At 57.1% G+C, this 26,628-nt stretch overlaps 1 protein-coding gene and 1 pseudogene across 2 annotated transcripts; both read right to left on the minus strand.

Moving 5' to 3' along the window:
* Nucleotides 1-1,243: 1,243 nt before the first annotated feature.
* LOC149852706 (DLA class II histocompatibility antigen, DR-1 beta chain-like) lies at nucleotides 1,244-13,339 on the minus strand (annotated as a pseudogene). Its single transcript, XR_016439263.1, has 9 exons — nucleotides 13,329-13,339; nucleotides 9,958-10,034; nucleotides 6,136-6,377; nucleotides 5,697-5,724; nucleotides 4,323-4,360; nucleotides 3,711-3,808; nucleotides 3,428-3,538; nucleotides 1,923-1,946; nucleotides 1,244-1,547 (listed from the first exon to the last, which is right to left on the minus strand). The product of XR_016439263.1 is annotated as a DLA class II histocompatibility antigen, DR-1 beta chain-like (transcript).
* Nucleotides 13,340-14,642: 1,303 nt separating this feature from the next.
* LOC149852707 (urokinase plasminogen activator surface receptor-like) lies at nucleotides 14,643-16,747 on the minus strand. Its single transcript, XM_090028402.1, has 7 exons — nucleotides 16,699-16,747; nucleotides 16,496-16,612; nucleotides 16,139-16,261; nucleotides 15,756-15,893; nucleotides 15,337-15,516; nucleotides 15,026-15,163; nucleotides 14,643-14,854 (listed from the first exon to the last, which is right to left on the minus strand). Exons 1-7 carry the CDS (start codon nucleotides 16,745-16,747, stop codon nucleotides 14,643-14,645), a joined length of 957 nt encoding a protein of 318 aa, XP_089884528.1.
* Nucleotides 16,748-26,628: the final 9,881 nt, after the last annotated feature.

Below are 26,628 nucleotides of genomic sequence, written 5' to 3' on the forward strand. Positions count from 1 at the left end.
GGCAGACTGGAGCACTCTGGGTCAGAACACAAGGGGGTCGGGGGGAAAGGGACTTGATGGTGGGGGTCTACTACAGACCACCCAGCCAAGGAGACGAGCTAGACTGGGAATTGTCAGGTCAGCTCGCGGAGGTAGCCAGGTCAAAGGATGTGGTCATCACGGGTGACCTAAACTATCCGGACATTTGCTGGGAAGAGCAGTCAGCCAGGTCTGACCACTCAAGTAGGTTCCTAGTTGAGATACAGGACCTCCATCTAACCCAGGAGGTGCACAGCCCACCAGGGGAGACGCCTTGTTGGACCTGGTCCCAGGCGACGACCTGGTGGGGGGTCTGTGGGTGCTCGACCACCTGGGCAACAGCGACCATCGCCTGCTGGGATTCACCATCCAGCACGAGGTGGCGAAAGCCTGCAGCAAGGCAGCAGCCCTTGACTTCAGGATGGCATATTTCATTGAGATAAGGAGACTAGTTGGGGAGGCACTGAGGTCCCAGAGGGGAGGAGAGTTGGGAGTCCAAGAGTCCAAGCCTGTCCAGAGCTGGGGGGTGAGCCCAGGGGGAAGGCACCAAAGGTGACTTGAAGTGAGGCCTGAGGATCACAGCAGGATTGGTGGCACCCCCGAGGTCAGCCTCTGTCAGAGCTTCACTCCCATTTGAGTCCTGATTGCAACTCCCACCATCAAAAGGACCGTGGCAGCCACGGGCTGAGGGAAACACCAGCTGCAGGTAGGAGAGCGTGGGGGAGCCTGTCTTTGCTACACAGGGCTGTAAACCCGCACAGCTTCAGAAACACCCCCAGGGACATGGAGCTCTGAAAAGGGAGGGCTCAACACATTGCAGGTACTGGTGAGACAGTTTATTGGTCAGAAACACCATCACCCCCCAGCAGGACAGAAAGCTGCTGCTTTCCAGTCCCCAGGGAGTGATCCAGAGCAGTAGCAGGAGCAAGTAAATAGCACAAGCTCCAGCACGTTTCAAGGCACCTGATTCAAACCTCACCTGCTTCTGTCCAACAGCCCCACGGGACACCCTGGGACCCCAGGCCAGACTTACCAGATCTCAATTGTAACAAGGTGGCTACCAGCTCAGAGACCCCCCAAAACCACCCTGGCCCGAGGGTAGAGCACGTGTTCGCTGGGTATCACTGGGCTCCTCCATCCTGCCTTTCCCAATTACACGTTTCCACCGCTCAGGCTGAGGGCGATACTGGTCCTTTCTAGGGCATATTAGTTTAAATTGGGGCCTAGAAGGAGTCTCATTCCAAAAGGCTGTGATGACTGCTGGAAACGGCCTTATTACAGCTCCCCATGTCTCAGATCTGAGTCCCCTGAAGGTCCCCCCAAAGGCAGTAGTATTTCTGAGTACAGATGTGGTGCAGGCTTCGGCAGAGAAAGGGTTACTTCTGAGGAGTCAGCCCCAGGGTCCAGGTGAGGCTGGAGGGAAGGGAGAAGAGCTCCAGATACAGGGACGGGCGCCAGGAGAGCGGGGCTGGAGAATCACGCCGGGCAACGCCGGCCCCGACGCTGCAGGATCTAACTGAGGAGCCCTGCGGGGAGAGAGGGGAGACGTCAGCACGGGGCAGGGACTAGCGGCACTGGGGAAGGGCCACGGGGGGGTCTGACAGGGGCCAGGGCCTCTCTAGAGGCTGGTCTGGAGCCCCCGGGTGGGGGGATGCTCTTGTAGGGCGCAGGATGCTCTGACCCTGGGAGTAGCTCTAGGTGTGGCCTGAATGGCAGTAATGAGGGTGATGCAGACTCCTCCTCTTCCTCACTGCAAATGCTCCATGCTCCAGCTCCCACCCGTGCTGGGCTGGCCAAGTGCTGGGGTGAAAGGGCAGGGGCAGCCGCTCCATGGGCAGCCTGTGCAGCCTGTGGTCCCTGAGGGGGCGGGGGGCTTCCTAGGGGTGGACTGAGATGGAAATTACCTGTTGGCTGGGGAACGGGGCGGCCTGGAAAACAAGGAGAAACATGGTGAGAGTCTCACCAGAGGCAGCCTCTCAGAGAGACCAGAGATCCTGCCCTAGCCCCGAGGTGCGGGGCAGACCCCATTAGGGACCCCTTATCCCCCATTAAAAACCCAAATCACGGTCTCACCCAAACAGGGCTGGATAGAGGGGTTCCCTGTGTGCACATGTAGATATTTCCCTGATCTGGATTCACTATGTGCTTCAGTCTCTATTTCCAGAGAGCATTCAGCGAGGATGAATTCAACCAGGGTCACGCTTGTGTGAGCCACAGTCTCAGCTGGGAAGCTGTGTTTGTATTTTCATCCTGACCGAGGACAGGCAGGGAGACCCGGGCAGAAACAAGTGCCAGGAACAGCCCTAGACCAGACCATGGCTGTGCACATTTTGGAGGAGCCCGCGCTGTGTTTTCTTTTCTGCTAAAAGCAGCAATTGCAAATGTAGGGAAGAAGGAGGTGGCGAGGGGTGTCAGCAATAAGGAAACGGATTCTGATAAGCACGGGTGCAAGAGAAAATATACTATCCTTTCACACCACGTACACTTTTCCTCAAAAAAGAAAAAACCCCACCTTGCTGCAAATTGCAGGGAGCATTATATGTGAGAAATACGGCGGTAGCAGCACCCGCTAGTTCCCAGGTAGGTGTGAAAGCTGCCTGGGCCTCGTTGGGAGCAGAGCCGGGGGCAGTGCCTTCTCCTTTCTGCTGCTGCTCCTCATCTCCTGCCTCCAGGATAGGGCTGTTATTCTCCCCTCTGCCGTTCCCAGTGCAGGGGGACGTCTTCTCCCTGGGTCTGGCGTAGGCGAGACAATCCTGCTCCTGTCCCACACCGCTCCCCGACTGTCTGGGCTAAGGGGGAGACCGGGACCCCTGACACCTGCAGCCTCTCACACCTGCAGGGCTGAGGATCTGCATTATATTGCACGGAACAAACCCAGTCGGACCCCCCAGCTGCCAAAGTTTCCCTTGCTGCAGAACAAGGTCAGAGCCAAGGGAAGCTGAAATGAAGGTCTGCTGGGACCATACGTTTTGCCAGGGGAAAACCTTGGTCTGTGCCAGCAATCGAGCAACAGGAGAGAGGAGAGAGGTTTGGGGCAGAAAGCCCCCCTGATACCTCAGCCCCACAAGGTCCCACAGTGGGGTACACCCAGGGGCCCCCACCCCCTTGGGACTGGCACCTCCGAGCCCAGGGTCACTGCCTTGAAGCAGAGGAGAGGAAATGCCCAGAGTCAAGGCAGGGGCAGCTCTGCCCACCCATGGCCCCTGCTCGGCCCTGCCCCTCAGAGGCGGGAGGGACAGTGGGATCCAGCCCCAGCCCCAGGAGGGGAGACACTGGCAGGCCCCTAACGAAGTCCAGGGCAGGTCGTGCTGGGGTCTGACAGGGAGCGGAGCCAGCAGACAGGCCTACAGGCCGAGCATTTTGCCCCACCGATGCCTCGGCTCCAGCATCCCAGCCGGGCCCCACTCACCTTTCTTGTTCCTCAGGTAGACGAGGAGTCCCAGCGCCAGGAAGATCAGCCCCAGCACAAAGCCCCCGACCCCCGTCAGCATCTTGCTCCTGGCCGAGTCTGACTGCGCCTCTGTGGAGACAGGGGCCGGAGGTGAAGGGCTCAGTCCGGCTCCCACCCCCTGCTCACACCCCTGCCCCTGTGGCAAAGGGGCCTGACCCTGGACAGCCCGTGTGGGGCTGCACCAAGGGAGACCCCTCCCCTCCAAGACCTCAGGGGCTGCCCCGGGCTCCCCGTTCCTTACTCCAGACCACGGTGATGGGGCCCGGCAGGCTGCTGTGCTCCACCTGGCAGGTGTAGACGTCCCTGCTCCGGGGGGGCATTTCCAGCATCACCAGGGATCTTCACTCCCACCTCCTTGTGTGCCCCCACCACGTTATTTCTTTCCCTTCCCAGTCACACCTGCCCCTTCCTCTTCCACCGCCCCATGGCGCAGCTCTGCCCCTGCCCTGACGGCATGGGTGGGGACTGTGGGGGGCAGCATCTGCCCTCTCCCCTCACCGCCTCACTGCACACAGGGAAGGCGCCAGACCCCCATGGACACAGCACTGTGGCCAGTGACACGGCCCTGCTTGGAAGTGGGTCAAACTCTGCCATGTGTGCGGTGATGATCTTCCTGGGTGCCCCGCAGGGCGAGGGGCTGTGGGCAATCACTCCAGGGCCTGGTCCTCGCCCCCACCCCCTCCACCCCAGTGGAAGTGGGGTGCTATCTCCAAAGAGGAGTATACCTCCTCTGCTCAGGCCTGTAGGGGGCCTGTCAGGAAAGCTAAGGCAGACATAGAGCTAGGACTAGCGTCCAAGATCAAGGATAATAAAAAGTCCTTTTTCAAATACATAGGGAGGATGAAGAAGGCACTGGGTAACGTGGGGCCGCTGCAAGGTACGCTGCGCAATCTGATGGTTGCACCAGAGGAGAAAGCGGAAGCCTTTAACCAATTCTTCACGTCCATTTTCTTGTGCAGGGACCGGGACTTCCCCGCTGGGATGCCAGATGGACTCAAGGGAAATGCCTCCAGACCTCAGGTTGGGGAAGACCAGGTTAGAGAGCTTCTGGAGGGGCTGAAGTTCAAGTCAGCGGGTCCAGAAGCTCTCCACCCCAGGGTGTTGAGGGAGCTAGCTGGGGTTATTGCAGGGCCCTTGGCACAGCTCTACAAGCACTCGTGGTGCTCGGGCCAGGTGCCAGATGACTGGAAGATAGCTAATGTGGTCCCCATCTTCAAAAAAGGGAAGAGGGAGGACCCGGGCAACTATAGGCCCGTCAGTCTTACCTCTATCCTTGGGAAACTCTTTGAGAAGATTCTCGAGGAGCACATCTGTGATGGGCCGGCTTCAGGGATGATGCTCAAGGGCAACCAGCACGGTTTCATTAGGGACAGGTCTTGTCAGACTAACCTGATTGCCTTTTATGATCAGGTCACAAAGGCAATGGATGCAGATGTTGCCATGGACGTAGTCTTTCTAGACTTCAGCAAGGCCTTTGACACTGTCTTCCACCCCATCCTCATTAAAAAACTAGGCGACTGTGGCATTGATGCCTACACAGTCAGATGGATCGCGGATTGGCTCAAGGGTCGTACTCAGAGGGTGGTGGTGGACGGGTCATATTCAACCTGGGGGGAAGTGGGCAGCGGAGTCCCCCAGGGCTTGGTCCTGGGGCCTGCGCTGTTCAATTTCTTCATCAGCGATTTGGACGACGGGATGAAATGCAACCTGTTTAAATTCGCTGATGATACAGTAGGGAGGGAAAGACTGCAACAAGACCTGGATAGGTTACAGGAGTGGGCTGACATAAACAAGATGCGTTTCAATACTGGCAAGTGCAGGGTGTTGCACTTAGGCAGTAGAAACCAGCAGCACACTTATAGACTGGGAAACTCCCTTTTTCAGAGCAGGGAGGCAGAAAGGGATCCTGGAGTCATTATTGATTCCAAGATGAACATGGGCCGACTATGCGAGGTCATGGTTGGCAGGGCTAACCGCACCTTGTCGTGCATCCACAGATGCATCTCGAGCAGGGCCAGGGAGATGATCCTCCCCGCCGCGTGATGCTGGTCAGGCCACAGCTGGAGTACTGCGCCCCGTTCTGTGCGCCCCACTTCAGGAGGGATGTGGACGACATTGAAAGGGTCCAGCGGAGGCCACTCGCATGATCCGGGGACTACAGGGCAGACCCTACACTGAAAGACTGCGTGACCTAAACCTGTTCAGCCTTCACAAGAGAAGGCTGAGGGGGGACCTGGTGACTGTCTATAAACTCACTAGGGGGGACCAGAAGGGTTTAGGGGAGACGCTGTTTCCCCTAGTGCCCCCTGGCATGACAAGGAACAACGGACACAAGTTATTAGAAAGTAGATTTAGATTAGACATCCGCAAGAACTACTTCACAGTCGGGGCGGCTAGGAGCTGGAACCAGCTTCCTAGGGAAGTGGTGCTGGCTCCTACCCTGGGGGTCTTTAAGAAGAGGCTTGATGCCTACCTGGCTGGACTCATTTGAGTCCAGTCTTTTTCTCCCGCCCAGGCAGGGGGTCGGACTTGAAGATCTACAAGGTCCCTTCGACCTGACTTCGATGATTCTATGATTCACCGCCACCCCCTCCCCCATCGCCTCTGCACCCAGCGACGGCCCCAGACCCGGGGACTCACCACTCCGGCCGATCACGTGGCCTTGCTCAGCCGCCCCGTAGTTGTACCGGCAGAACCTGTCCACTTGTCCCCGTGTGTCCTGCATCCTTCTGGCTGTTCCACGACTTGGCGTCAGGCTCCCCCAGCTCCGTGTCAGCCACGTACACGCCCACATCACTGTCGAAGTGGAGGAACTGCTGCTGGTTCCAGATGATCCTGTCCAGAAACCTCACACGCTGGGTGCCGTTGGTGTAGAGACAGTCCGACTTCCACTGGAGGAGGAAATGCTCTGGGGTGGGGGAGGGATAGAGCAAGGCAGGTCAAGGTCTCCCCCACAGCAGACCCCCCAGGGGGGCAGAGGGCTTGAGCAGTCACTGCTCTGGGACCACACAGGGCACCCCTCCACCCGCTCCCCCACTATAGTTTCATAGTTTCATAGTTTCTAGGGTCGGAAGGGACCTGAGCAGATCATCTAGTCCGACCCCCTGCCCTGGCAGGAAAGATTACTGGGGTCAAACGACCCCAGCAAGGTGTACATGTAACCTCCTCTTACACATCCCCAGGGCAGGAGCCAGCACCACTTCTCTTGGAAGTTGGTTCCAGACCCTAGCCGCCCTGACCGTGAAGTAGCGCCTCCTGATATCCAGCCTAGATCTACCCTCTGCCAGCTTGTGACCATTATTCCTGGTCACTCCTGCCGGTGCTCGGGGGAACAGGGACTCCCCCAATGCCTGCTGGTCCCCCCTGACTAGTTTGTAACAGGCCACAAGTTCCCCCCTCAGCCTTCTCTTCTGGAGGCTGAACAGATTCAGGTCCTGTAGCCTCTCCTCGTAGGGCCTGCCCTGCTGCCCCCTGATCATGCAAGTGGCCTCCTCTGGACCCTCTCCATGCTGTCCACATTCCTCTTGAAGTGCGACGCCCAGAACTGGACACAGTACTCCAGCTGCAGCCTGACCAGTGCCACATAGAGGGCGAGGATCACCTCCTTGGACCTGCTCGAGATGCATCTGTGCATGCATGCCAAGGTGCGGTTGGCCTTCCTGACTGCATGCCCACACTGCTGGCCCATGTTCATCTTGGAGTCAATGATGACCCCCAGATCCCTTTCCGCCTCCGTGCTGACAAGAGGGGAGTTCCCCAACCTGTAGGTGTGGTGCCAGTTGTTCCTCCCGAGGTGCATCACATTGCACTTGTCTGTGTTGAATCCCATCCTATTCTCGTCCGCCCACCCTTGTAACCTGTCTAGGTCTGATTGTAGCCTGTTGCATCCTTCCAGTGTGCCCATGTCCCCCCACATCTTAGTGTCATCAGCAAATCTGAACAGGTGCTTTTTACCCCCTTGTCCAAATCACTGATGAAGATGTTGAACAGTGCGGGCCCGAGGATCGAGCCCGGGGGGACCCCACTGCCCACGTCCTTCCAGGTTGAGAAGGACCCATCCACCACCACCCTCTGGGTGCGGCCCTCCAGCCAGTTGGCGACCCATTTGACTGTGTGGGTGTCGACACCACAGCCCCCCAGTTTCTTAATGAGAATGGGGTGAGAGACAGTGTCAAAAGCCTTCCGGAAGTCCAGGAAGACTATGTCCACTGCTACCCCTGCATCTAATGATCTGGTGATCTGATCGTAAAAGGCCACCAGGCTGGTCTGACAGGACCTGCCACTGATGAACCCGTGTTGGTTGCCCCTAAGCATGCAGTCCCCTGCTGGCCCCTCACGGATGTGTGCCAGAATAATTTTCTCGAACAGCTTGCCTAGGATCAAGGTAAGACTAACCAGCCTAGTTTCCCGGGTCCTCCTTCCTCCCTTTTTTGAAGATGGGGACCACGTTGGCCCTTTTCCAGTCCTCCGGTACCTCTCCAGAGCACCACGAGTGCTCATAAAGCCGTGCCAGGGGACTGGCAATGACCTCGGCCAGTTCCTTTAGGACTCTAGGGTGGAGATCGTCCGGGCCGGCTGACTTGAATACGTCCAACCCCTCCAAAAGCTCCCTAACTAAATCCTCGCTAACCCGTGGCCCAGGTGTTCCTCCCCGGGGGCCCGAGGGAGGCTCAGCAGGGAGGTGGCTGTTCTGGTCCCCACTTAGGAAGGCGGAAGCAAAGAAATCATTAAACATGTTAGCTTTGCTGTCTGGTGTGACGACCAAGTTTCCCAACGCATCCTGCAAGGGCCCCACATTACCCGGGACCTTCTTTTTACCCCCTATGTATTTAAAAAAGGATTTCTTATTGTCCTTAATCTGGGAAGCTAGCCCCAGTTCCATCTCTGCCTTGGCCTTCCTAACTGCCCCCCTACATCCCTGAGCAACTGCAGAATAGTCCTCCCTGGTGATGACCCCTTCTTTCCATTGGGTGCAAGCCTCCTTTTTAGCAAGGAGACATTCCCAGATGCTTTTGGTGAGCCACAGAGGCTTGTGTGCTCTCCTGCTCCCTTTGATTCTCGTTGGGATTACCTTCCTTTGGGCTTGGAGGATCGTCTCCTTAAGGAGCAACCACTCTCCTTGGACACCTGGCTCCCCTCCCCTCCGGGACCTCAGCTCTTCTCCAACTATCCTTCTTAGCTCGTTGAAGTTTGCCCTCCTAAAATCTAGGGCCTCTGCCTTGCTGCATGCCTTTGCCACCTTGTGCTGGATGGTGAATCCCAGCAGGCGATGATCGCTGTCGCCCAGGTGGTCGAGCACCCGCAGCCCCCTCACCAGGTCATCACCCGTGGCCAGCACCAGGTCCAACAAGGCATCCCCCCGGTGGGTCTGTGCACCTCCTGGGTTAGATGGAGGTCCTGCACTCTGGCCAAGAACCGACATGAGCGGTCACACCTGGCTGACTGCTCTTCCCAGCAGATGTCCGGGAAGTTCAGGTCCCCCATGACTACCACATCCCTAGCCTTCACCACCTCCGTGAGCTGACCCAAGAATTCCTGATCAAGCTCCTCTCCCTGGTTGGGAGGTCTGTAGTAGACCCCCACCATTAAGTCTCTTTCCCCTCGACTGCCTTGTACTCTAACCCAAAGCACTTCCGAGTGCCCCTCCCCTGGCTCCTTGCTAATTGACAAGTATGTGTATTCCTATTTAATATAGAGTGCCACGCCCCCACCTCTCTTTCCTATCCTGTCCCTCCTGTACAGCCGATAGCCCTTGACATTCACCTCCCAATCATGCGTTTCGTCCCACCACGTTTCCGTAATCCCCACTATGTCCAGGCTGGTGTCAGCCAGCAGGAGGGTGAGTTCCTCCTGCTTGTTGCCCATACTACGAGCATTTGTGTAGAGGCATTTGAGGCCTCCTATGGGTGTGTGTACTGACCCCCTAGTCCCAGCGTTACCCTGGCCCCTCTCTCTTACCTGTTTATTCGCTTCGCTCGTTGGTCTCGGCTGTAGTTGTGGGTGCTGTTTGGTCTGGCAGTCTGATATTTCCTCTGCCCTCATCTTCCCTTTCCCCTGACGAGCCTAGTTTAAAGCCCGCTAGAGGAGGTCCGCCAACCTAGAAGAGAACACACTCTTACCTTTAGGGGAAAGGTGGAGCCCGTCCCATCCCATCCCAGCATGTCTCTCGTCATGATGTGCTGGTCATGGCTGAGGAAGCCAAAGCCCCTATCTGAAGCCCCTCCCACCCGCCCCCCCAGGCTGCCTGGCTGCCCCCCACACCCCGCCCCCACCAGTGACCCCCACCTCAGACCACTGCCTGTGCAGCACCAGGTGTCCATGGGGGGTGTCACTGCCCCCCCCAGCACTGCCCCGTCCATGCACTGCGGGTCCCTCCGCACAGACACACCCGACATCCCTGCCCCTAACCCGGGGATCATTTCCCAGCCCAGAAAAGCCCCGAGCTGCGCGGCTCCTGGCCCTGCCGGCCCCACCCGCGCCCTGCTCACCGGGGGGCTCCGTGCAATGGGCCACGTGGGTCCCCAGCACCGCCAGTGTCGCCAGCACAGCCCCCACCCAGCGGCCCCTGGCATCCCAGCGGTCCCCATCACGGCGCAGGGCACAGAGCTGACACCCCTCGATGTCCCGACAGTGAGATGTGCTCTGCCCCAGCTCCAAGCAGCAGCTCCCCGCGACGCTGCCCCAGCCCCGGGGACAGGACATCACCAGCCCTGGAGACCTAGCAGCATTGGGGCTGAGTGGTGTCATCTGTCGCCAGGTGCAGCCGGGCTCAGGGGGGCTCTGCACCACACTTGTCCCTGCTGCAGCAGAGTCGGTGCCTGGCCCCAGCACTTGCACTGGCCCCAGGGCAGCTGGATGGTGCTGGAGGGAGGGGAGCCCAGGGTCCACATCCACAAAGGAGCAGGTTTTGCTCCCAGGGACCCACCCCAGGGGGAAGCCCTGTCGCCAGGGCTCAACCACCCCCGGGCTCCCTCAGCTCATCTCCCACATGGTTCCCAAACCCTGACTTCTCCCTCCCCTCTGCATTTCCCCTCACACCCTGTGCCCCTGGGCAGGGCCGTTCCCCCCACGGCACAGGGGGCAGCTGAGCCCCAGAGCCGGGCAGTGCTGCGCAGTGCAGTACATGGGGCATCTGGGCCAAAGTCAGGACCTGTACGCCCATGTCCCAGGCAACCTTCAGGACTGTGCACCCATCTGCTCCCCCTGCCCCTCTGCCCACTCTCCTGTGACCACCCCGCCCCGCAGACAGAGGTGCACCTGGGTGCTGAGGGCGGGCAGGACGGGTGCGCGCTGAGGAGTCCCAACCACCCCGTGCACAAAGGGACTAGAAAGGGGTGCAGGGCTGCAGGGCTTTGGTCCCTGGGACCCAGCTGAAACTGGTGCAAGGCAGGGCCCCGTGCCCCATCTCCCCTGAGCCCCATCCATGGTACCTGCTGTCTGCGGGGAGATTGTCCATCTCCTCAGGGCTGCTGCTCCCCCTGCCATCGCTTCGTCAGCACAAGGAATTTCTTCCATGAGCGGATCCCCCCCATCCCCCTCCTCTCTGCCCAGGGCAGCGTTGCGTGTGCCCCCACCGCCCTGCTTTCTCTGTAGCTGCCTGAGCTTGTGTCCAGGGCAAGTGCCCCCAAGCAAGGCAATACCAGACCCAACAACCAGGGGCCACAAAGGGTACCCATTTATTTCCAAAGGGAATTTGATCAACTACAAGAGATGGAGGAAAGGGGCATTATCAGCCCCTCTGCCAGGCCATGGGACGCTCCTGTGCTGCTAGTGAATAAGAAAGGTGGCAATGTGCAAGTTTGTGTGGATTACCGTAAACTGAATGATGTTATTGTTAAAGATGCCTACCCCTTGCCTTGAACTGAAGATACACTGGAGGCTGTGGAACAGGGTGGGCCACCCGGGCCATGGCCCGACCACCGTTTAGCATGGCTATTCAAACACAGTCCTGCTCCTTGCCTGCCTGCCTCCCTCCCTCACAAGCGCAGCAGCAGCTGCACGCCACCACCCGTGGGGAGGGAAAAGTGGCCAATAAGCCGAAGTGTTGAAGCAGGGCCTGGTACACTGGCTCAGGGGGCTGTCACTCCTCCCTTCCGGCGAGGCTTGTAGCCCCTGCCGGTGCTTTGTGAGGCCTGTCCGGCCCAAATCCTGGTCCCCCAGGCTGAATGCACTGGCATACTTCAGTAGCAACTCTTGCACCGCCCCTGCTTGCTCTGGTTCCAGGCCACAATGGCCTAACTCGACTCGCTGCGGCCAGGACAGCACAGGTTTTTATCCAACGGGGCTGCACCACGCTGCACTCAGGATGGATGGTAGCGGCATTGGGAGGAGTTTACGGGGGGGGCTGCAGCCACTGCAAAATACACCCTAACCCCCAGCTGCCCCTCTCATTGCCAGTGCTTCCTGCCCCGAGGACAGTGCGGCCCAGGCCCCACCAGGAAGAGCCTGGCGCAGCCCCAGCCCACCCCACACAGATCTGGGAGCATGCGCCCCCCATGCCCTCCCACCCTCTCCCTGTGCCCCCCAGACAAAACGTGGCTCCATCCCGTGCCTCTCCCTGCCCCAGCTGGGCAGCACGTGCCCCTGCCCCACTCCTTCCCCCTCCACCCCAATCCTATCCCCTCCCCTCACAGACTTACCTGCTCAGCCCCCACCAAAATGTGTTTCTCTCTCCACCCATGCAACCTCCTGTAGGCCCTGGGGTGTCTCAGCAGTGGATGGGCCCTTCTCCCCTGCCTGCTTGTTTCCCTGCCTGGAATAGCACCTATCTGGGCAGGCCGGTCACAGCCACCACAGTGCCAGTACCCCCCAGCTGTCTCGTGATGTAACCCCCGCCGCCGTGGTCCAGGCAGGTGTGCAGGCTCCCAGCACCGGCTGCTGCAAGTCCCTAAGCATTGCTCCCCTCCCCGAGCAGGAGAAACCCAGGCAATGGGCTGCCCTTGCCCCCCTTCCCTGCACCAGACAAGCCTTTTGGTGCCCCCGACTGAGGTGGGCACCTGGCAGCCATCACTGTCACTCCAACCAGGGCACTGGGTTGCGATGGCAACCTACTTGCCCAGGGAGTGAACACCAGGTGGCTATATTGGGATGCCCTCTTGGCTTCCTGCCAACCAGGTTGTGTGGGGCTTGCCTGCATGGTGGCCATTTTGGGCACCATACTAACCTCATGTCATCCAGGTTGGCCAGAGTTTGAGCGCACAGCTGCATTTAGGGACACCATTGTGGGGGTCATGCCAATGAGGTTGTCCATGGTTTGGGCACACGGTTGTTTTCAGACATACTCTTGGCCTCATGCCAAGCAGGTCAGTCAGGGCGTGGGCCTGTGACAGCCATATTGTGGGCACCATATTGGTGTCAAGCCAAGCAGGTCGTCCAAGGATTTGGCACGTGACAGCTATACTGCGGACACCATATTTGCCTCATGCCAACCAGGTTGTTTGGGCTTTGGGCACGTGACGGCCACTTTGGGACACCTTCTTGGCCTTATGCCATCCAAGTCATTCAGGGTGGGCCTGTGGCAGCCATGTTGTGCTCACCACATGGGCCTCAGGCCAACCAGATTCTCCATGGGTTGGGCAGCAGGCAGCCAATTTGGGATGCCTTATTAGTGTTGTGCCAGTCAGGCTGTCTGGGGTTTCGGCACGATGGCAGCTATCTTTGGTGATCTATTTACCTCATGCCAACCCAGTTGTCCATGTTTGGGGCACGTGGCAGCCATTTTGGAACACCATCTTGGCCTCATGCCAACCTGCTCATTTAGGATGTGGGCCCATGACGGCCGTATCATGGACGCAATATTGGTCTCGAGCCTACTACTTGGCTTGTAGCTGGACCTGCGGCAGCCATCTTTGAATGTCACCTTAGCGCCATGGTAACCTGGCCACTGTCATATGGCAGCCACGTTGATTACTGCTAATAATAATGAAATGTAATGATTTCAAGAGTCTAATGCATTTTATTTGTATTGCATTCATTAGTATTGCTTCTGAAATTATTATTATTATTATGGTGGTGGTGATGGTTTTATTATCATTATTGGTCTTGTTTTGTTGTAGTTATTAATGCTAAAAACAACAACAATAATGATGATACCAATTAAACCAGAGCAACAGTAGCAATGACAGTAATTATATTTTAACTGCCGGGATCTGTTCATTAGAAATGACCCATCAGTCAAGTACATGATGACTTTTGGAACAAACTTCAGGCTCCTGATTCACTGACTGATTGACAGGTGCTCAGCTGACAACCTGACACATTCATTCAGAGCAAAGACTCGCTTTCTCCCAGCCGCCTTCAGAGAAACTACAATATTTCTTTTGAATTTTTAGAAATGATTGTTTCCTGAAGAATCCAGGTTACTCCATGGGTGCTGGTAATTAATGATTTGACCTATAGTAGACATGATGAGCTTTGTCCAGAGCCCAACTCCAGGGGGAAAGTACTGGATATGAGAGGTACGTCCCGTGTCTAACACCAGGCCCTGATCCTTAACCCAGCTAATCAGGTGCCCATTGCCCCATTGCTCTGGCAGGGATCTGAGCCTAGATATCCACTGGATTTCCAGAGATCCCCCAGCCATAATCCCCTCTGCTGCTTGCAAGTGGGCTCCCAAAGGGGATGTGCACTACAGTGCCAACAACAGGGGCTACTAGCAAAAGAGGGACCCCCATGGGCAGGAGGAGGTCCCCTAAGGGCACAACCCCCCCAACACCTCTGCACGTACATCCCCGTCCCCATGATGGGCACAGGGGTTCACTAGCAGGGGGAAGGGGTTGATATCTGGCCTGCTAATGAGAAAATGTATCATTAAGGGGAAGGACCTGGCCCCAGAAAACTGGCATGGCAGGATGGGAGTGTTTATGGGGCAGGGAGTCAGAGTTGCCCCTCCCAGGGGGAATTTCAAAGGCTCTGTTGCTCTGATGGGGCAAGATGGAGGGGAGGGGGGCATATTTGGAGGTTGTGGTGGGTGCTGCCTCCTTTTGGTCACTTAAGAGACTTTGGGCCATGCAGAGAGGGGGAGGGGTTTTCGGGGGGGTGGTGAATGGGCTCACGTGATTTAGAGCTCAGATATCTGGGTTCTGTGAGTTTGTCCGGGACACCTGGGTCCCTCTGGATGTTGAACAGGCTCCATCAGGTCCCAACCCAGACACCTGGGTTCCCTGCTCCCCTCTTAGCTCCAGGCACCTGCAGCAGCAGCAGTGCCAGGGGCAGCAGGGCGGCGGGCAGGTGATGCTGGCAGGGGGGCTGCATTGTTGCAGTGGTTCCCGGAGCAGCAGTGGACCCTGCGTTCAAAAGGCAGCAGCAGGCGGCCCACTGGCCGCAGAGGGCCACAGAGGTTGGGAGTGGCGCAGCCACGGAGAAGGATTGCAGGCTTGTTCCAGTCTGGGGGGCAGAGAGAGGGGTGAGTGCAGGGCATTGGGAGCCAGGACACGTGGGTCTCTTGGCAGGGAAGGGTGACCTGGGGGTGTGACTGGGGGGTGGGGGTGGCGGGGAGTCCAGACTCCTGGGTTCCCCTGGGTCATGTAGGGCGGTGGCGGGGAGGGTTGTTCTCACCTGTGCTCCGGACTTTCACACACTGGTCCATGGCCCCCGTACAGCTCATGACCGGCATCTGCAGACGTTTGCACTCTCCTGCCCCTGTCTCCCGGCAGCTGTAGCAGAGCTTCCCATTGGGCTTTCCCCGGAGCACCTCTGTGTGGGGAGCGTGGGGGTCCGGTCAGGAAACACAGAGTCTGGGCTCCCCGCCCCCTCGGCTCTCGGCCCCCAGCCCAGAGAACCCCGGCATCCAGGCTCCCACGTCTCCTGCTCCCACCCCCCAGCCCCCACTCCCTGCCCAGACACCCCAGGCATCCGGGCAACGTTACCAGCAAAAGAGCTGTTGTTGCAGCCAGCCCCACGGCAGCGCTGCACGTGCACGTAGGCCAGGTCGGACTCCACAGCGATGGCCAGCAGCTCTTCAGAGGGCCCCTGCCACCCGCATGCCTTGTACATGGTGTCTCCCTTCTCCCCTGCCAGGATATAGGGATAGTGAGGCCACAGGGAAACTGAGGCACAGGCAGAGTGTTGAGAGAGGGCTATGCCGGTGTGGGGTATACTGGGGTACCCAGGCATCCTGGTGTCCACCTCCTCAGCTCTCACCCCTGCTCCACTCCCCCCATCAGAGGACCCAGGCGTCCGGGCTCTGAACCCAGTCACTGTGGTTTTAAGCCACCCCGTGTGAGGAAGGAGCCCAGAACCACTCTCCCCCCCTCTGCCAGGAGGAAGCCAGGTGCCCAGGACTTACCAGGCAACAGGCGCCGGGAGATCTGCACACACTGGCCACGGGGGTCGCCACAGGTGACAGTCGGGGAGTTGGGTCCACAGGTGGTGGCAGATCCCACACAGCTCTGACATGGGGGACCCAAGGCAAGGCTTGGCAGGCCTGTGGGGGCACAGGGCTGGGATGTGGCAGGCCCTGGGGGCTATCAGGCTGGGTACAGTGGGGACAGGAGCTGCACCTGGATGTAGAGGGCATCGGGCTGGGGGTTCCAGGGCCGAGATGCAGCTGGCTTTGGAGGGGATGGGGATGGATACAATGTGGGAGAAGCTGCAGCTGGCTCTGGGGAATTGGAGGGTTGGGTGTAAATGGGCCGGGAAGTGGTTGGCTCTGGGGAGGGCCATACGTACTCATGTCGATCGCCTTGCACAGGTCTGTGAAGCAGCAGGTGCTGGTTACACTGAATCCTGCCTCAGTGTCTGAAGAGGGCGCCTCACATTTCCCACAGCCGACCCGCAGGGCATTTTCCATGACTGCCGGGGGGGCAGGGAAGAAGGTCAGAGGTGAGCCCAAAACCTAGATGTCTGAGGCCTGGAGCAGACGGCCAGGTACCCCAGGAAGGACTCTTTAACTTACTGGAACAGCCCATCAGGCCTCTGCAGCCTCCCAGAGAACCCAGGCATCCGAGCCCTTCTCCTCCAGTCCTCGCTCCCCGCCCAGGGAACCCAGGTGTCCGGGCCCCCCTTCCCCAGCCCCCGGGGTCTCACCTGAAGTCAGTCTCAGCTGCTGCACCCTGCAGGCTTCCTGTCCCGGCGCGCACGTCTCCACCTCACCTTTGCAGTCCCCCTGCCAGGGCAGGCATTTCGGGCAGCGCAGGCCAGAGGCTGGGGGGAGATGCCGGTGATTTTGGGGGTGCAGAACTGGGACAGGAGCTGCAGCTGGCTCTAGGGGGAAGGCAGGGCGCACTCACCAGTGACCAGCAGCCCAAGGAAGATGACCATGTATAGTGTAGGGGTCATGGCTCCTACATGCCCTCAGTACTGGTCTGTGCTGGGCAGGGCACCACTTCCCTTTTATATGGGCATTGGGAGGGGCTGCGGGGAGGAGGGGAGGGGGAGATACTAAGGGCACAGGGTGACTTGGTTTGCATCCAGAAGGAACCCAGGCATCCGGGCTCCAGCCCAACCCCTGTTCTAAGACACCAGATCCTACTTCCTGGAGAGCCCAGGTGTCTGGGCTCCTGGTCCCTGCTGCTTTCACCCATGAGCCCCCAATCCCTGCCAGAGAACCAGGTGTCCAGGCCCCCAGCCCTTCTAGTATCATCCGCCATCCCAGGGGCAGAGCCAGTAGGTGCAGGAGCGGCTCTGTACTTGCCCCGAGGCCAGGGCAGACATGGGGACAGTCCCTGTCAGAGCAGAGAGACAACCCAGGTGTCTAGGTGGGAAGGAAGCTGTGCAGCCTCTGGGCATTCCCCAGTTTGCACCATGAACCTGTACTGGGCATCGTGCTGAAGGGCTGTAGACCAGAAATTGGCCTGTCACCCAGCCCTGGGATGTGGCTGGCTCTGGAGGGCACCAGGCTGGGTGTAATGGGGATAGGAGCCGCGGCTGACTCTGGGGTGGAGCAGTGGGGTGTTCACCCAGAGACAGGCACTGTCATTGTTCTGTCCCTGCGGTTGGGGCTCAGGTTCGTTAATTGGGCAACTAACAAGCAGAAGTGTCGTAAGTGAAAGTTCCTGCCCCCCCCACACACCCACACACACTCACACCTCGGTTGAGGCCCCGTAACGTGTCCTGTCGGAAACTGGGGCAACAACCCCAGGATGGGAGTTGTCCCAGATTGCAGCACCCCCCCGTCCATTCTGGAGAGGGGAGGAACCCCGGGTGTCTTGGCTGCCCGCACCCCCTTCCCTGGAGCCAGCACCCCTCCTGGTGCCCCGCTTGGGGTGGGCACTCGGCAGCCCTTGTGGGGCACCATCTTGGCTTCACGGTGAGCAGGGCACACAGGTGGTGGGCATGTGGAGGCCATGATGGGTGGCTATGGCAACTGGTTGTGTAGAAGGTGGGCTTGTGTCAGCCATATTGTGAACACCGTGTTGGTGTCAAGCCAAATAGGTTGTCCACAGGGTTGCTACGTGACAGCCATTTTATGCACGGCGTATTTGTCTCGTGCTAGCCCAGTTGTCCAGTATTTGGGCCCAGGGCAGCCTTTTTTGAGACACTATCTTGGCCTCATGCCAACTAGCTCCTTTAGGGGTAGGCATGCAGCGGCCTTTTTGCTGACATCCTATTGGTCTCATGCCAACCAGATTGTGCTGGTTTGGGCCCACAGGAGCCATTTTGTGACACCATGTTGGCTTAACATCAACCTGCTCCTTCAGGGGGTGGGCCTGTGGCAGCCATATTGTCATCTCCGTATCGGCTGCAGACCTACTAGGTGGTTCGTGGCTGGGCCTGTGGCAGCCATCTTGACAAGGCCACCTTGGTACCACAATAATTAGTCTGTGGCCACCTGGCCGCCATTTTGGGAGTCACACCAACCGGGTGTCATGGTTGGGGAAGGTGGGAAGCCCTGGATGTTTTCTGGGGGGGAAGCAGGGCAGGGGGTTGTGGACTCCCTTAAAGCAGGGGCAGGACATGACTTCGGGGTTGGCATGACGGTGGCCACCGTCCTCTGGCCATCAGGTCAGGGGACATCCCAAGATGAGGGGAACAGGGACAGAGCTGCTGCGGTCGTTACAAGCACGGAGGCTGGCGTGACCAAACATCAAACATTGTGTGTGTCAAGAATGCTGTACCTGAGGAAGTGAATTAGTGGGTATATTGTAAAGGTGCCTAGCACCAAACAGAACTGGTCAGGAGAAAACCAGGCAAAAAGCGCTGTCCAACCTGGCTACAACTAAGACTGAAAAGAGGTTACAAATAGACGGAAAAGGCTCATTAAACATGTAGCACCGTGCAACAACGTGGACTTTATGTAAACGTTTCTGGTGCAGAACTGAAGTGCACTTAGGACTGAAGTCTGATTATCCTGGCCATCGGCCACTCTGATCACCTGGCTCAAGGCATGAATAAAGCACAGTGGAGTTGTACCTTACAGACTAACTAAAGCAGAAATGCCGTATCTTCCCCCATGCAACACGCACACTGACTTTCAGAATTGGAGCCTATGTCTTAAGCTGACTCTGCCCCATGTACAAGCCCCCTAATTTGATTCCTGCTCCACAATGCAGCAGCCATTATATCAGTCTTCAGGCAGCTGAGGGAGTCAGTTGACTTCAGGGGTCATTGCTCTTCACTCCAAAAGTGTTAACAATCCAAAGAAAAGCTAGTGGCCCAGGTCCCATCTGAAAAGTGCTGCTATTAATGTGGATCTAGATTTCATAGACATTTGGGCTGGAAGGGACCCTGGAGGATCACTGAGTCCAGCCCCCTGCCCCAGGGGCAGGAAGTCAGCAGGGATCACAGGATCCCAGCAAGATAAACATCCAAAAGTGTTTTGAAGGTGTTCAAAGTGGGTGCTTGAACCGCCTCTGGTGGCAGTCTTGTTCCAAACCTTGGGGGCTTGGACAGTGAAGAAGTTCTTCCTTATGTCCAGCCTGAAACAGTCGCGGTGAAGTTTGTGACCATCTGGTCTCGTCGTCCCTTGGAGTGGTCTGGTGAATAGACGTTCCCCCAGATCCTGGTGGTCACCCCTGATAAACTTATAGGTGGCCACCAGATCACCCCTGATCCTGCGCTTTCCCGGCTAAAGAGCCCCATGGCTCTCAGCCTGTTGTTGTAAGGTCTCTTTTCCTGATCTCTGATCATGCATGTGGCTCTTTTCTCTGGACTCTCTCAAGCTTCTCCACATCCTTTTTGAATTGTGGAGCCCCAAACCGGACGCAGTGCTCCAGCTGCGGCCTCACCAAGGCCGAGTACAACGGGAGAATGACTTGAGAATTTGCTTGAGAAGCATCTATGGATGCAAGCCAGCATTTTGTTCGCTTTACTAGCTGCAGCATCACATTGCAGGCTCATGTTCATCTTGTGGTCAGTGATGACCCCCGTAGTGCTAACATCCGTAGTGCTAACCAGCGTAGCACTACCGAGCCTATAAGCATGATGCAGGTTTTTCCTCCCCAGGTGGAGAACCTTGCATTTTTCAGTGTTGAACATCAAGTTCTCATCCGCCCATTTCATGAGTCTGTCCAGATCCGCCTGGATCACCCTCCTGTCCTCAGGTCTGGATGCTATACCCCAGAGTTTGGTGTCATCAGCGAACTTGGCCAATCCACCTCTGACACCAATGTCCACATCATTGATGAAGATGTTAAATAGTATAGGCCCTAGGACAGAGTCTTGAGGGACCCCACTGGTCACAGCGCACCAAGACTACCTCCCTCTGGGTCCTACCTTGAAGCCAATTCCCCAGCCAGTGGCTCATGGTGACATCAAGGCCACAGTTAGCCAGTGACATCAAGGCCACAGTTAGCCAGTTTAGCCAAGAGGTGATCGAGGGATACCAGATCTAAGGCTTTTTTAAAGTCAAGATATACAATGTCCATCTCTTCTCCCTTGTCCAGGTGATAAATCACTTGGTCATAAAAGGAAATGAGATTGGTCAAGCAAGACCTACCCACAACAAATCCATGCTGGGTATCCCTCAGGATATTGCCCTCAGCTAGCCTGTTAAGGATGGCCTCTTTGATAATCTTTTCCGAGACCTTCCCCAGGATAGAGGTCAGGCTGATGGGCCTGTAGTTTGCCGGATCTACTTTCCTCCCTTTCTTGAAAATAGGCACCACATTGGCCCTCTTCCAATCATTGGGCACTTCACCAAGAGCTCTTGAAGACCCTTGCCAGGGGCTGAGCTATGATGCTTGCCAGCTCCCTGAGTGCCCTTGGGTGTAACCCATCAGGGCCAGCTGACTTGAAGGTATCCAGCTTCTCAAGGTGTTCCTTCACAAAGTCAGCTTTGATGGAGGGCAAGGAATCTCCCTCACCCGGGCCTCCCTGACCCATAGTGGGCATGGCCGTCCCATGGGACTGGTGAAAAACTGATGCAAAAGTACCCATTAAGCAAGTTCGCTTTTTCCTGGGCATCGGTTGTCAGTTGCCCCATCTGGTTTGGCGGGGGTCCAATGTTGCCCTTGCTTTTCCTCCGGCTCCCCACATATCTAAAAAGAACTTTTTATTTTCCTTGATATTTGTAGCTAGCTGGAGTTCAGTTGCAGCCTTGGCTTTCCTGGTTTGCTCTCTGCAGGTCCAGACCAAAGCAAAGTATTCCTCCTTGGTGGTGGATCCAGTCCTCCATCCTTTGTAGGTCTTCCTTTTAAGATGCAGGAGGTCTGCCAGGTCCCTGGATAGCCAAGGGGGCTGCTGTGCCCTTTGCTGCCTTTCCTCCGAGACGGGATGGCCTTTGCTTGCGCATCCAGGATTGCTCCCTTGAGGAACAACCACTTGTCCTGAACTCCCCTCCCCTTTGGGTTGTGGCCTTTTAGGGCCTCACTGACAAGCCTCCTTAGTTTGTCAAAGTCAGATTTCCTGAAGTCGAGGTCTTCTGTATTACTGACTGACTTGCCAGCTTTACAGAGGATGATGAAGGTGATCAGCTCATGATCACTGTCACCCAGCTTCCCTTCGATCGTTAGGTCGCTGATTAAGTCATCCCTGGTTGCCAGTACGAGGTCAAGCAGTGCTTTGCGTCTCATCGGCTCATAGACTTCCTGCGTCAGATAAAGGTCATCCACACACGAGAGAAAGCTTTGCAACCACTTGGATTTGGCCAAGCGCTCCTCCTACGAGATGTCTGGGTAATTAAAGTCTCCCATGACAACCATACACTGGGAGCATGTGGCCTCAGCCAATTCCCTGGTGAACTCCTGGTCAAGGTCTTGACTCTGGGTAGGGGGTTTGTAGTAGACCCTCACCATAGTATCCCCTGTGTTGTGTTCCCCACCAGTTTTCACCCAGAGGGTCTCAAGTCGTCCACTGTGGGTGCCAGTGTCAGCTTGCAGGGACGCATATATTTCCTTGACATGGAGAGCTACGCCCCCTCCCCTTTTATCTACACGATCCTGCTTGTACAGGGTATAGCCATCTATACCCATGGTCCAGTCTTGGGTGGAGTCCCACCAAGTCTCCGTTATCCCAGTGAGATCATAGTTACTTGCATTTAGCAGGAGAACAGGTTCCTCCTGTTTATTCCCCAGGCTCCTGGCATTTGTGTATAGACACACAAGTGTTCCCTTGGGGGCCTTTTCCTTGCCTACATTTTGTTCTAGGGATGGGGCAGGGGGTGGGCTCCCTTAAGTGCCTTGGCTTGCTGGCTTTGCAAGGGTTGCTCAGCGGGCCAGCGGTGGCGGTAGTCCTCCCATCCCCCAGCAGGCTTAGTTTAAAGCCCGGTGAAGCAGGTCAGCCAGCCTGGCTGAGAAGAGCCTCTTCCCCAGGGGAGAGAGGTGGAGGCCATCTCTTCCCAGCAGTTCGCTGCCTCACTCACCAAAGAGCGGGCTGTGGACATGCAAGCCAAAGTCTTCCCGATGACACCAGCGCCGCAGTCTTTGGTTGACTACCTGGATCCTCCTCTCCCTCCTCAGCCCACAGCCCAAGACTGGGAGCATCAAAGAAAATACCACCTGTGCTCCCAGACCCTTAAGCCCCGCTCCCAAATCCCTGAAGCGCCTCATGACCCGGCTGGGAGCACTCGGAGCCGTGTCATTGGTGCCCATATCGATGAGGAGCATGGGATAGCGGTCTGTGGGCTGGAGGAGCCCAGGGATCTTCTCCGCAATGTCCTGGATGCAGGCCCCCGGGAAGCAGCAGACTTCCCGGGCTAAGGGGTCGGGGCGCCAGATTGCCCCCTCCGTCCCCCTCAGGATGGAGTCTCCCACGACAAATGAAAAAGAGTTCTGCAGGCTTTGCCTGTATAGAAAGACTTGACAGCCTTCACAGGCTGCCCAATGTTGGTCTAGTCCATGACTTCCCTTTTCCCAGTGCCAAATGGGATAGCTCCCTATATTACTATGGATAAACTAGTAAATTGCCCATCAAGAATGACGGCGGGCCACCTGCCCCTGCACACACACTCCGGATCTGGTCCCACTCTCCCCACATCGCACTCCAGGCCCAGCCCCGCTCTACCCGCCTCCCTGCCCCTACCCCGCTCCGTGTCCTCCTGGCCCATGTCCACCTGCCTCCCCACCCCTCCAGAGGTAGATTAAGGTGCACTAGGGCCCTGGGAAAGCACAAAATTGGAGGCCACCTCCCGCCATGGGAGCTGGCCCGCAGGGGAGGAAGGGGAGAGGTGCCCCATGCCCTCCTAGTGCTGGGGGGACCCTGCCAGGCTGGGGGGCACATGCCCACCTCTTGTCCCTGCTCCCTGCCCTTGCTACAGCCCAATGTGCACACACAGGCACGTGCAGTCTACTCTCACTCTGCACACAGACACAGACCCACACGTACAGACCCCCAGACACACACCTCCACACACACACACTCAGATACTCCCCCCCCCCATACCCCATAGGTTGGACATTAGGAGAAAGTTCTTCACAGTCAGGGTTCCCAGCATCTGGAATGGGCTCCCAAGGAAGGTGATGTTCACCCCATAGTTTCATAGTTTCTAGGGTCGGAAGGGACCTGAGTAGATCATCTAGTCCAACCCCCTGCCCTGGCAGGAAAGAGTTCATTGAGCCTCCTCTTAAAGACCCCTAGGGTAGGAGCGAGCACCACTTCTCTTCTCATGCCCTGACCGTAAAGTAGTGCCTCCTGATGTCTAGCCTAAGACATCCTTGGGGGGCTTCAAGAGGAGACTGGACAGGCACCTGGCTGGGATCCCATGACCCCAAGGCTGGTGACTCTTTTCTTGCCTGCTGGGGCAGGAGGTTGGACTAGATGACCCACTGAGGTCCCTTCCAACTCTATGAATCTATACCCTCCCACACACACACCCAGGCACATCCCCTATACTGCCTCACGCACAACCCCACTCCCCCACGCACAACCCCCATCCCCTACACACATCCCATGCCCCCCACACACACATGCCCACACACACCCAGACACCCCCACACACACGCCACGCCCCCCCCCCACACACACACACACAGACCCTCATATAGATCCACTTTCTCTTTAGTGGACTTCCCCCACTCTCGGTCACATGGAGGCAGCCCACCCCTGCCCCGTGGCTGTCTTGCTCCCATCTGGCCCCATCGTACTGCCCTGTAGGGCACTGCTCCTGGCTGTCCCATGCAGCCAGGCAGATGCCGAAGGCCCACTGGGCCAGGCTGGGAGCACCGCGCCATGTCTCTGCAATGGGAGGAGTGGGAGCTGGGGGTGGGGGGCAACATGAATTTTGGGGGGTTACAGCCCCCAAGGCCCTCCCAGCACCACCGCCCGCAAAGGCACAGTACAACGTTCCTGGCCCGACTGGCCTGGCCCCAACAACCCCAGGTGGGGCATGGCTCTCCCATCCTGACTCCCACCTTTCGGGCCCCTCCCCATAGCCCCATTATTGGAGGGACCCTGCTTCCAGCTTCCAGAGGATGAAATGTGCGATTTGCAGCTTTAAACTTGGTGCCAAAAACAGGCGTGGGGTTTAAAACTACAGCATTCGCTTTCCCACTGATGAGGATCTGGCTGAAACACTTGGGCCTGCGCAGCCAATTGCCACCCTCCCTCTCAGCGGCGCATACATAGTTGCCTCAGAGCATTACAGACAGACAGACAGGCACACAGACAAGCTAAGCCTTTTATTAAATTAGAATTACTATATTAGAACGATGGTGTTTTCATAGGTTCACAGATTGTGAGAGACTGGAAGGGACCTTGTAGATCATCGGGTCCAGCCCCCCTGCACTAGGCAGGAAAAGACAACTGGAGTCAAGTGACCCTACCAAGGTAACTGTCCAGCCTCGTTTTGAAGCTTTCCAGGGTAGGGGGGTGCACCACCTCTGGAGGGAGTTTATTCCAGTCTGGACAGCCTGACTGTGTCAGGAGTTTTTCCTGGAATTGAGCCTGAAGCAGCCTTCCAGGAGTTTGTATCCTTTGGTCCTGGTCTTCCCCAGGGGTGCCCTGGTGAACAGCTGTTCACTGAGTTCTTGATGTACTCCCATTATAACGGTAAGCCGCTACCAGGTTCCCTTTCAGCCTTCTCTTCTGTAAGCTGAAGAGGCCCAGATCCTTCAGACTCTCCTCGTATGGCTTGTTTTGCAAGTCCCTGATCATATGGGTGGCTCTTCCCTGGACTCTCAAGTTTTTCCACGTCCTTGTTGACGTACGGCACCCAGAACTGGACGCAGTACTGCAGCTGAGGTCTCACCAGTGCGGAGTACAGTGGGAGTATCACTTCCTTAGTTTTGCATGAGATGCACTGGTTAATGCATGCCAGCATGTTGTTTGCCCTGCTGGCCACCACAGTGCACTGCTGGCTGATGGTCCTGCCGTGGTTGATCACTACCCCTAGGTCCCTTTCGTCCATGTTAGCATTTGTTAGCATGATTGATCTTACTTTGTTTTATGCTAATAACAACAATAGTGATGATACCAAGTAAGCAACAGCAACAATAGCAATGGCAGTAATTATATTTTACTTGCCAATATCTCTTCACTAGAAATAAGCCATCCATCAAGTACATTGTGACTGTTGGAACAAACTTCAGGCTCTTGATTCATTGACTGATTGATTGACGATTGATTGACAGCCTGACACATTTATTCAGAGCCTCACAAAACTTGCTTTGTCACAGATGCCTACAGAGGATTGACAATATTTCTTTTGAATTTTTAGGAATGATCGTTTCCCGCAGAATCCAGATCAATCCATGGGTGACGGACATGATGGGCTATGTCCAGGACCTGGCACAAGGGCCAAGGCACTGGATCACAGAGGTACGTCCAGTGCCTTGCACCTGGTTTGGGGTTGGGAGACCCTGATCCTGATCCCAACCAATCAAGTGCCGCGTTGCTCTGGCATAGATTCCCTGTGATCCCCTCCAGCCATAATCCCCTCTGCTGCTTGAAGGAAGCTCCGAAAGGGGATGTGCACTACAGTGCCAACAACAGAGGTTACTAGCAAAAGAGGGACTCCCATGGGCAGGAGGGCACTGCCCCCTGCTAGATGCCCCTGGTACTGCACCTCCTCCCCCATAATGGCCACAGGGGTCCATTAGCAGGGGGAAGGAGTTGATGTCTGGCCTGCTAATGAGGAAATGGATTATTAGGGGGAAGGACCTGTCCCCAAGGAAATGGGCAAGGCAGGGCGAGGGCGTTTATGAGGCAGGAAGTGGGAGTTGCCCCTTCCAGGGGGCAATTCAGAGGCTCTGTTGCTCTGGTGAGGGCAGGATGGAGGGGAGGTGGGCATTATTTAAAGGTTGCTCCGGTGGGGGCAGGATGGAGGTCGAGGTGGGTGCTGGGCAAACTGTTGTAGTGAGGGCATAGTTTTGTCATCCGGAGCTCTGAGCAGGGCAGAGGGCTGCTGCCGGAGGAGGCGCACCCCCATGGGAAGGGGAAACACATAAGCCCCACGTCCCGGTCAAAGGCTCATAGCAGGAACACCCCTGCATCCGATAGTGGGGAACAACAGGAGTGGGGTATCTGCCATGCACCATTCGAAGTGGCAGCTAAGGTGAATGGATGGCATGAGGCTGGCACACTGGGTTTCTTTGGTCTTCTATGCACCAGGAAGGCTGCAGCAGTCTACCATGGCCTCAGCTGGGAAACCAAGCAGGATGACAAGCGCCTCATGGAGGCCCACGGGGAAGCTTTTGCACCAGTGGCAGACTCTGGCTAAGCTGGGCTGGGGTTCAGTACACAGGTCAGGGCACCCGACGAATCGGGCTAGGAGCCCACAGCCTGGTGTTGGAGCCAGCAGGGTGGATGGGCCCTAGGTGCCAGAGATGCCGAGGCCAGAGCACTTG

This window comes from Crocodylus siamensis, chromosome 15, assembly GCF_052110815.1.
Source record: "Crocodylus siamensis isolate JL-2025a chromosome 15, ASM5211081v1, whole genome shotgun sequence".
NCBI lineage: Eukaryota > Metazoa > Chordata > Crocodylia > Crocodylidae > Crocodylus > Crocodylus siamensis.

Excerpts from the sequence above, each read along its gene's own strand:
- LOC149852707 (XM_090028402.1), bottom strand. The coding sequence starts at position 16,747 with ATGACCCCTACACTATACATGGTCATCTTCCTTGGGCTGCTGGTCACT. Across the intron at positions 16,613-16,698 it reads CCTTGGGCTGCTGGTCACTG|CCTCTGGCCTGCGCTGCCCG; the intron begins GTGAGTGCGCCC and ends ATCTCCCCCCAG. Across the intron at positions 16,262-16,495 it reads GCAGCTGAGACTGACTTCAG|TCATGGAAAATGCCCTGCGG; the intron begins GTGAGACCCCGG and ends CCCCCCCGGCAG.